Below are 11,305 nucleotides of genomic sequence, written 5' to 3' on the forward strand. Positions count from 1 at the left end.
CAAAATAATTCTAACTTTGTTGATGACTTTCAACAATGATTTTAACAATGATACTTAGTTAAAGTTCTCGGAAAAGATCGATCATGGAATGTTTGAACAAAGAACCTAAATCCCATATTGCCAAAATGGTTCAAGTTCAGCATTATGAATCCGAATTCCGGTACCTGCTTTGCTGCCCTTATAATTGAATTATGATACTCGGGTTCGGGTGTAAGTGTCGAATTCGAGTACTAGACTTTTGATATTGATTTTTAAAGTTTTTTTTTCGAAAAGTTAAAGTGTATTAAAAGTCTTTGTATAATACTTGCAATTTTATTTTTGTTTTCACGTTTCAAAGTAAAATATCTAAACCAACTAATCATAATTAAAATATCCGTTTTATAGTAAAAAGACTAACATGAAGTTTTAGGTAAAGGAACTAAAACGTTCCTTTTTATATGGTAGAAAGACTAAAATGAACTTTTGAATATAATACATGAACTTCTAATTGATTTTAACTGTTTGGATGAATAAGTTGTTTTTTTTATTAATCTAGGATAACTACAAAGCAATATATGTTCAAAGATACTTTCAACCATTTAAGGTTGAACGCTCATATCTCTGGCATTCATGGTGTTTAAACCTAGTACCTCAAAGAATAACGACAATTCATTGACTATCGAGATCTTTGATTCGTGCATAAATAAGTTATTTTTTAATTAAAATATTTTATGAATAAATTATGCCTTCTAAATTAACTTTGGCATATTGGCACATATATTTTTTAAAAATAAAACAAAAACAAAAAGCTATTACAAGGGTAATTTAATAAAAGGTGTTTCAATAATATAATATTCTTCTAATTAACCATAAAGATGTTTAATCTTATATCGCACCTAAATGAATTTACATAATACAATATTGTAATCTTATTCACAAACATAATTTTATATCCCAGGACTAAACGCCTATAACCATGTTGTACCAAAAAAAAACGTTTACCATGTTTACAAACTCATGTTTGAATATTTTATTGTACCATAATCAGGTTTAAAGAATTTTTTATTATGTAAATTTGAATTAGTAAATAATTAGAACAATATATAATATTTAGTTCGGTTAACATTGTTATTGGTACATTACTTAAATGACGTAAGATGAACTATATTTGAGTATTTGATATCCTCTTATATGTGGGGTGTTTGAATAATATAGGCGCTGTACCTGAAACTATATGTTCAAAAAACGAAAAGGTATACCTAAACTTATATAAAGAGCTATTATCCTCTGATTTAAAGAAAAATGTATACTTTTTAACCATTTTTTTTCTTTTTTGTTTGACAGATGATCCACGATCAAGCAGACGATGATATTAATTTTAATGTTAATCATCAACTGTTTGCATTTCATGTTTATTCTTTATTTTTTATACCCTATTTTTTTAATTTCTTAATTAACTCTTTCTATATGACGTTTTTTTTGTCTTTATGTTATATATACTTTATCTTTTAATTTTTTCGTTTAATTTTTAGGATTAGATTTGATGATGCACCAACCGATTAAAATGACATTTATTTGTTATCTTGCTGATTTTTTCCATTTTGGACACTCAAATTAAATTTGGATGCTCAATTAGTGTTGTGAGATAGTTTTCTCATAACATTTGACTCTAATTTACGATTATCAATGGTCTTTTAATAGTTTGATCACTTGTTGTTGTTCATTTGCAATCGAGTCAGATCTATTATTTGTCTTTTGTTTAAGCTTTTTAGATGATATTTTAACATTTTCTTTATATAAACCTTATATGATATCAAGTGGCTAAGTATTAATGGTTCATGGATATATCATAATTATATGTTCATTACAATGTTACATATTATCTCTTTTTTCTAATAAAATTAACTACTTCTATTTTCATAAAAATATATTTATAAAAATATTTTTAATTTTTTATCAAATAGTGTTAAATATTATAAAACGAAAACTATTTTACTAAAATAAAAAATAAAAATAAAAACTGAAGTAATTATCAAGAAAGTATAAAAATCTAAAGTAACTGACCTGATCTCAGTTCAACTTTGAACCCTATCTACCCCAACTAAACATTATATCGCACGCCTTATGATCTTTATTTTTAAATTGGTTTTCAAAATTTGGAGTATTATAATTTTATCTACAAACTATTATTTTTATTTTAAATTAATCTTTAAAATTTTAGTTATTTCAATTTCATCCTAAATTTATGACTCTCCTTCTGAATTGATCTCTAAATTTTTGAATCTTTTAATTTCATTCTCAAATTCGTCTAAACATGTAATTAGTTTCAAACATAATTTAACCTAATTTTTTCAAACATATAATATAATAGCTTGACATAATGGTTTTATTTATAGGGATGTGATTAGCATATGCTAATAGTTTAGGATAAAGTTCAAACATTCAAAAGTTTGAGATCAATTTAGAATGAGAGTTATAGTTTGAGGATGGAATTAAAATTTTCAAAAGTTTAAATGCAAATTTAGAATGAAAGATAAAATATGGGGATGAAATTGCAGCACTAACAAAATTAAAGATCAACTTAAGAAGGACCATAGTAGTTTGAGGAGTATGATTAGGGATGGGCATAGACCCAAATCCGATGGGTTTTGACCTGATCTGACCTGATCGGGTCGGGTTTTTTTTAAAAAAATTGAGTTCGAGTTGGGTCGGATTTTTTTAATGTGATGTTCGAGTCGGGTTGGGTTCGGGTTTAAGGTGAAAAATGCCTGACCCGATCCAACCAAAAAAAAATATAATTTTACCATATATATTTAAGAATAATTACAATAATATCTCTCTATATATTATTTTTTTCAATTAAGTCAATATTTTTTATTGAATAAAAATAATATTTTTATTATTTCAGATTAAATCGAGTCGGGTTCGGATTTTATCTCAAAAAGTTAGGTTGGGTTCTGGTCGGGTGGAGATTATATATTTTTCGAGTCGGTTGAAGGATAGAAAATTTTAGATTATTTTATTTAATTTTTAATATTAATTATTTACTTGATGTAATCATATCCGTCTGATATTACCAGATCCAGGTGTAAATAAATCAAATACACTTTTTGTTTTTCAGTTCTCCAATAATTCCCTGAAAATAGAGTATTTAATTGATTCTCTGCGCTAAAAAAATAGTATTTTTAGCAAAACCAGAGCTTTGGGAGAAGCTCAAGAATCCCAAAAATCAAAGGCTCATTTTGTGTAGGTACACAATCAAATTCTTCAAGCTTCCCTTGTTTTTTGAATTTCAAATATTGTAGTTTTGATGATCTGCTGCTTGTTTTTGATCTTCTGATTCCTGCATTATCTTTTAGTCTTTTTACTGTGATCATGAATGGGGACATTGGAAATGATAATCCAAGTCATTTCATGCATTTGTTTGTTTTTTTAATTCATTCTGGTTTTGTTTGGTTACTGGAAAAATTACGTGAAGAAGGAAAATACTTGGTTTGGTTGGATACTACAATGCGACGTCTTTTTACTTGTAGTTTTGTTATTGATATAAAATGTGAACCGATTGAAGATTTGCAAATAACTAACATGCAACACTGTTTCTAACTGTTGAAATTAAGATATTAGTAATTGGGTTTGCTTCTGGGTTTACTCAGGATGGACCGCGCTAAAAATTTAAAATTATAGTATATTGTATATTTTATATTGATAATATGTTTTCGCTCTCCTATAATTTTATAAGTTCATCATTTACTGAAATTTTAGAAGTCAATCTACTCTAGCATAAAATCCTGCATCCGTCCTTGAGTTCCCTGAGTTTACCCGGACGGGAGTGTGAGTGTCTATTATGTGTATCTGTACAATGTCAACTTAGATGCTTAAATTCTTCATTTTAATTTTATTTTCCTAGTAACCAAGCATGGGATTGTGGTTTTTCAACGAGCAAGTCGTTAACATTTGCATGGTTGTTGTTGGATGTAGTTTGATTTCTTGTTTTGTTGTTGCCTTTTAGGTTTCTTGAGAATGGATTTCAGCTCAGGAGATGATGATTCAGATATAAGTGAATCTGAAATGGGGGAGTATGAAGATAAATCTTACGAGAAACTAAAGAATGGAAAGTATACCATCGTGGTTTCTGACGAAACTTATACGTGTCCCTACTGTCCTCAGAAGAATAAGCAAACTTACACATACAAGGATCTCCTTCAGCATGCTTCTGGTGTGGGAAATAGTTGTTCTTCGAAGAGAAAACCACGAATGAAAGCCAATCACCTAGCTTTGGCGAAATATTTGCAGCTAGATGTCGTGCCTGTTGTCTGTTCATCGAAACCTATGGCTCGAGAGGATCCTCCTAGTGATTGTGAGTGTGATCGTGATGAGAAAATTGTTTGGCCGTGGACCGGAATTGTTGTTAACATTCCCACCCGTAGGTCTGAGGATGGACGAACTGTAGGAGGAAGTGGATCAAAGTTGAGGGATGAGTTTATCAGCAGAGGATTCAACCCCGTAAGAGTTCACCCACTTTGGAATTTCCGTGGTCATTCAGGGACTGCTGCCGTGGAATTCCGTAAAGACTGGCCAGGGCTGCATAATGTGTTGTCGTTTGAGAAGGCTTATGAAGCAGATCGCCATGGGAAAAAGGAATGGAGTGCTAATGATGATGCTAAGAATGGTCTTTATGCTTGGGTTGCCCGTGCCGATGACTACAATTCAAGTGGTATTATTGGAGAATATTTGCGCAAGATTGGTGACCTAAAAACAATTTCCGAGCTCATGGAGGAAGAAGCCAGGAAACAAGATAGACTAATATCAAATTTGACAAATATCATTGAGACTAAAAACAAACACATAAAAGAGATGGAAGCAATATGCTCTGAAACTTCCAAGTCCCTCAAGATTTTAATGGGGGAAAAGGAGAACCTTCTTCAAGCATATAATGAAGGTTGTAATAATATATACAATCTATTCAGCTGTTGTTTTTATTCCATCTTACATCGAGTATGTTACATGTCATTACTGTTTTCATAACTATGTTGTGATGTTCCGTGAACTTTTATTCCGGAAAGTGTTTTTCTATGACATTGTCGTCTCAAAGGTATCAAACTCATGTTGCTTCTATTCGCAGAGATTAAAAAAATTCAACTAAGTGCAAGGGAACACTTCCAAAAGATTTCCAGTGACCACCAAAAACTGAAGTCACAGCTAGAAACTCATAAACAGGAGTTGGAGTTGCGCGGAGCTGAACTTGAAAAGCGAGAGGCGCATAACAAAACTGAAAGGAAAAAGTTGGCTGAGGAGCTTGAAGAGGTGATATGCTTCATTCTTCATTTTTGCTCTTGCTCGTTCGCCTCTCAAGTTTTTATAACGAAGTGTTTTTTTCTTGGTGAAACTGTCTCATAGTTTGTTCATATGGCCACTTTGGAATCGAGGCCATTTGAACTCAATACTGATGTAGTTTGTTCATCTATCACATACGGTGGATGTAGTTGTTGATTTTCAAGATCATGGATTCCTCGAATAATGTGTAATCATGTATTTTGAAGGGTAAATATAGGCGCCTACTTTGCAGGCTAGAAATCTAGGATTGGTGATTTCCTACCATGATTTTCTTTTACCATACAAGTATAGCATTAACAAGAATAAAAACAACTTCACTTGCCCTTGCAGCACCAGTTGATGTATTTTATTTTACTTGTTTGCTTGGGACTTCCCGCGAAAGAGTTACCGGAAAATCTCGAACTCACATATTTCTTCTTCCAGAATGCTTCTCAAAATAGTGCATTACAATTGGCTGCTTTGGAGCAAAAAAAGGCTGATGAAAAAGTAATGAAATTGGCTGAAGATCAGCAGGTTTGTTTGTCATTTGTGCCTTTTTTTTTTCTCACCACAATACTTCCTTTTCGGTTCTAGATTGCTGGGAACTGATCATATGATTGGACCATCAATTGTCCAGAGGCAAAAGGAGGAACTTCACAACAGGATAATTCAACTGGAGAAAAAATTAGACCAGAAACAGGCATTAGAACTGGAAATCGAGCAATTGAGAGGTTCATTGAATGTGATTAGGCATATGGGAGATGAAGACGATATAGAAGTTCTGAAAAAGATGGAAGCAAGTCTTAAGGAGTTGAGAGAAAAGGAGGGAGAGCTGGAAGATTTAGAAGCATTGAACCAAACTCTTATTGTAAGAGAACGTAAGAGCAACGATGAGCTGCAGGATGCTCGCAAAGAATTGATTAATGTGAGTTTTCTTTTTAACTTTAGCCAAATAATTGCGGACCTTAGTTATCAGATGTCCATTTGGAAGTCTTTTAAGATCTTTGAACGTATATATTTTCCGATGGTGGATATCAAGATTATGGTATGCGATACATTATAGGGTAAGCTTGCTTAGTCATGATTTTTTTGATGGTATTGCAAAAACCAAAATACACTGAAGAAATTATACGCTCATTCATCATTGGATAGCAATACTTGGTACTTAGCACATTTGTTGTATTTCAACTTTTCTCAATAAAAACCAAGCACAGGTTTAGTTTTGACCACTAGCACGTTCGTTTAATTGCGTAAATATTTTTTACGTGGAATACCGCCGTTCTGTCCGTTTTTTTTTATGAAATAAAACACGTGTTAAGGCTTTGCAAACATTTTTCACTAAGAACTATAAGTCGACTTGATATGCAAACTATTTTGTGGTGCTTGTCGTGTAGTTCTTAAAAGTCTGCATCTAACCCTTTATGGCTCGACACACTTTCTAGTCAGGAAGTAGTAATGCATTCACTTTGCAGGGATTAAAAGAAATATCAAGTCGTGGAAATATCGGCGTTAAGAGAATGGGGGAACTTGACGGTAAACCGTTCCTTGAAGCTCTGAAGCGAAAATATAATGAGGAACAAGCTGAGGAGAGAGCTTCGGAGATGTGCTCATTGTGGGAGGAATATCTGAAGGATCCGGACTGGCATCCATTCAAACGAATTAAACTCGAGGGAAAAGAAGCATATGAGGTCTTTATTTCATGACTCCCATTGAACTTGAGCTGCAATCCCGCTTTCTTCCTCTTTCTCAACCTTGGCACTGTCACTACTAAGATGTCATATATATATATATTGTTCCTTGTTCTGTTCCTTTCCTGCTGGTTTGCTCAAAGTTTGATAATGCTGATTCAGGAAGTGATTAATGATGAAGATGAAAAGTTGAGGGATTTGAAGGATGAAATGGGGAATGAAGTGTATAACTCGGTGACTTCGTCTATAAAAGAAATAAACGAATACAATCCGAGCGGAAGGTACATAATTTCGGAGTTGTGGAACTATGGAGAAGGAAGAAAGGCAAGCCTGAAAGAGGGTGTCGAGTATTTACTGGAGATGTGGGAAACGGCTAAACGCAGACGCCGCTAAGCACTCCGAGAGACGAAGAAGAACGTGTCTTCGGCGGCAGCGTTTTAATCTGTGTGTAGGCGGTGTTTTATTGAATTCCATGTTAAATAATTTTCAGCTCACAATAGATGTTACTGGGAAGAAACTGCATTCATTTTAACATGTTGAATTCAACCTCGTGAATGTCGTAATCATCATAATGCTGAAACCTTTGGAGAACTTGTTCGGGTCCATGAACACATGGGCAATGTGTAATATATGGTTCTAATGTTATTCGGAATGTCCTTTTGCTTTTATTTTTCTTCACATCTGTGCTCAACATGGGTACCAGAAGGGTATATTTTGATTGAACATAATTTAAAAAAAAATATATATTTATGCAAAAAAAATATTAAAATCTTGCAAGTTTTGGTTTATGTCTGTATTAATTGGAATGGATCGAACCACACTTAAAATATTTTATATTTATAGCATTTGAGTTCATATAATGGCTTTAACATTAAAATATTGTGTTTCCATGCTGTATTACCAAACACGACATCATTTCCTGCGAAAGGTGTGTTTTATTATATGATTAATGTACTCAAATTTATAAAGTTATAAGTTCATTCTATGTTTTGACATCTCAAAATTAATTAGTTTTATTATAATATTTTCAAATCCTATATTATTTTTATATATGAGCTTTTTTAAATATAATTTTTCTAAATATACATTCATTGAGTGATTAAAGACAAGATCAATATAAGCAGTTCACCGTTACCGACTTTTATTCGACCCGTGCTTATTCAATTAAGTGACTTTGACACGTAACGTGCACCTTATTTTTTAAAACATGTCAATCGACTAAGGTGTACCTTTTGAAAGGCGCTTCTATCGTAGTGTGCCTTTATCAAAAAGGTATCATCTTCATCATAGAATTACCGAAAAAATAATTAAACTACAACGTAACCTCGAACTCTCATTAATTGTTAGATATGATGTAGTTATTAATAATGTTTATTTGTTAATCTACGGTATCGACGTGATAATCTTTATATGAAAGATCAATAGATGGATTTAATTAATTCTTTTAGACACTTTTAAGGATTTAATTAATTTTTCTTTAAAAATAAAAACTTATTTAATATTTTAAAGAAAATATAAAAATTATTAAAATTAAAAGCATGTCTAGAAAATATAAAATATAAAAAATAAAGAAAAATTAAAAATATTTATAAAATATTAAAATTAAATACTTTTAGAGTAAATTACACAATTTTTCACTGAACTATACTCTCTCTTATTTTGTTCATCGTACTTTTAATTTTTCTAATTTACTCACTGAACTTTTAAATAACCCTATTTTGATCATTCCGAATTATTTTATTATTATTTTCGTATGATGTGACATTTTATTATTATTATTTAATATAAAATAAAAACATAAAGTGACCGAATGCCACCACCGGCTACCGTCGACCGCCGTAGATGGTGGTCGTTCGGTCCCAAATTTCATGGATCGATTCGAGACGATCCCCTGAGTCCGAATATGATGATTATTTCACCAGAAATATCCCAAAACTTGTGAATCTCGACTAAAACGTTTCTTCTTCCTCACTTTTAATCTCTAATTCATGGACTTCGAAGCAAGTTCTGACAAAATGAAGGTCGAATCCAAACTCACGGTATCGAGGCGAAGTGACCCATGAAATTTGGGACCAAACAACCACCATCTACGACGGTCGACGGTAGTGTCTGGCCACCTTCTATTTTTATTTTATATTTCAAATTATTCTATATTAATAATAAAATAATATGCCACATCATACGAAAATAATAATAAAATAATTTAGAGTGATCAAAATATGACCAATTCAAAAGTTCAGTGAGTAAATTAGAAGCACTATAAGCAAAATAGGATAAAAAATATAGTTTAATGAGGAATGATGTAATTTACCCATACTTTTATTTAAAATTCCATGATCATACTCCTACAACTAGGTATTCGAACTCAAAACTTTAAGAGATAACAATTTCTTAAACACTAAAATTCAAAATAATTAAACAATCCTTAACATAGTGTATCCGTCTAGGCATTTAAATATATTCAAATACATGTGAGATACCAATATTAATATAAAACTAGGAGGACTATATCATCACACTCAAACATTTGAATAAATAAAGAGTAACCAATGAAATCTTAGTTACCATTAACAATATAAAACAATTCATAAAGTTCAATACTTGATTGTTGCATTTGAATATCACAAATCATTGAGATAATGTCAACAAGCATGCATCAATACCACTAACTGCATCATATTATATAGCCAAAAAAAAAAATACACGACTTCTCAATATTATTGGCTTAGAGTTGCTCATTTGGTTACACTATAACTCCGACTCTTTCATTTTTCTCGGAGTATAAATATTCGATGCAAGTATCTTACAAAGATCTTCGAAATATATCCGTATCGAAATAAAACAAAAATATCCATATAAAAAACCTACATGTATCGGAGTAACTTAATATCAGCAGATAAAACTTACATCCCCAGACAGAAAGCTTATTGGTTAAAAAAAATGTGAGATTCAAACAGACAATAAGCATATTTAATGCATGAAAGACACAAAACATCCTTGAGTTCATTTACATTTTATGCATTATGAACATCGATGCCGAAACAAAATGGTACATGTTGCATTTCAGCCTTCAACAGCATGTGAATAAAACCAGCCAAGATTTTGCCTAAGTAACTAGTTCGAAATATATGATAAATAATCATCAATATCAAGAAGTTATGGTGTTCGTGTCTAACTTGTGTGTGCTGTGTAAAGAGGCGGAGCGAAGGGGAGAGATTTTATCTGTAAGCGTCGGAAGTTCGGCACCGTTTCTTCGTATATGTGGAAATCCGTCCCCGCAGTTGATTTTGGAAGACTTTGCCTTCCAAGAGTCGCAAAAAGTATGCACTTATGAGGCAGGCACCCAAGACGAGTGTGCATAAACGATCCGTCCCTTCCACCCCTAAAGCAACTGACCGTTATCCTCGTTGATCACAAAGTCCTTGTGGTAGCATGTTTTGACTATCTCCTTCGCCGTCTTCATGATCGTCTTGTTCAGTGGCAACTGTCTGAAGCCAGCCCCTGTATTCCGAACCTGCCACTGCTTGTATGTCTCGGGCCTCTCGATTCTTTTAGCACCCTCACATGCGATGACATTCATTGCCTCCCACCCGAATATCTCGCTCTCAATCAGCCTCCGTTCAGGAATTTCACGGGGCACATTAGTCTCAAGCATATAGATTAAAGTGGAATAGCGGAAGAGAGCCTCCCTTAATCTGGTAGTAAAGAATGAGGCAATGTAAGAACCATTCACAACCCCTAATATGAAAACATCAGGATTCAACTTCTTGACCAAGTTCAAAACTTTGTTCCTCGTGTTGAAAGTCAAACTAGATTGTCAGCAAAGTAAATGCTTAATTATTAAGCTTAAGTGAGGAGGCAACAAAGTCAAAAATTACGGTTGTGGAAAATTGAAGAATATTGTAGAAAATGAGGCATCAAGCAAAGTTTTATCATGACAATCAATTAAGGAAGTTTCTTGAATTACTTAAGAATTAAGTACGGATATTAGACGTGTACGAGTATAATTAAAGCAGCACAAATTAATTTGCATGAAGGAAGCAAAGTATACGTGGATAAGAAAGGTGAAAGAAACAAATGAAATGCTTAGTTGTGAAGGAAGTTTGAGACGACAACTTAGTCGATTAAACACTATTATATATGTGATGTTTGAAAGGTATATGAAAAAAACAAGAAAAAGAAAATGAGAACGAATATGAGAAAAAGATTAGAAAATCAAGAATGAGAGATAACTTTGCAAAGCTATTAGAGAGAATTGAGTAAAACTTAGCAAAGCTTAGAATAGCGAGGCTATGTTTGTAAACAAGTCGCAGTTAGTGTTGTAG

General features: G+C 32.5%; 1 protein-coding gene across 1 annotated transcript; it reads left to right on the plus strand.

Annotated features, from left to right (window-relative positions):
• Nucleotides 1–3,999: 3,999 nt before the first annotated feature.
• Nucleotides 4,000–7,553, plus strand: LOC120196181 (protein INVOLVED IN DE NOVO 2-like). Its single transcript, XM_039198049.1, has 6 exons — nucleotides 4,000–4,918; nucleotides 5,102–5,283; nucleotides 5,737–5,826; nucleotides 5,930–6,217; nucleotides 6,765–6,980; nucleotides 7,143–7,553. Exons 1-6 carry the CDS (start codon nucleotides 4,000–4,002, stop codon nucleotides 7,371–7,373), a joined length of 1,926 nt encoding a protein of 641 aa, XP_039053980.1. The 3' UTR covers nucleotides 7,374–7,553.
• The last annotated feature ends 3,752 nt before the right edge of the window (nucleotides 7,554–11,305 follow it).

This window comes from Hibiscus syriacus, unplaced genomic scaffold (genome assembly GCF_006381635.1).
Source record: "Hibiscus syriacus cultivar Baekdansim isolate YM2019G1 unplaced genomic scaffold, ASM638163v2 tig00117027_pilon, whole genome shotgun sequence".
Taxonomy (NCBI): Eukaryota; Viridiplantae; Streptophyta; class Magnoliopsida; order Malvales; family Malvaceae; genus Hibiscus; species Hibiscus syriacus.

Bases quoted from the DNA above. Each gene is read 5' to 3' on its own strand.
- LOC120196181 (XM_039198049.1), top strand. From the start codon at position 4,000: ATGGATTTCAGCTCAGGAGATGATGATTCAGATATAAGTGAATCTGAA. The intron at 5,827-5,929 runs GTTTGTTTGTCA...TCAATTGTCCAG, and splicing joins AATTGGCTGAAGATCAGCAG to AGGCAAAAGGAGGAACTTCA. The intron at 6,981-7,142 runs GTCTTTATTTCA...ATGCTGATTCAG, and splicing joins AGGGAAAAGAAGCATATGAG to GAAGTGATTAATGATGAAGA.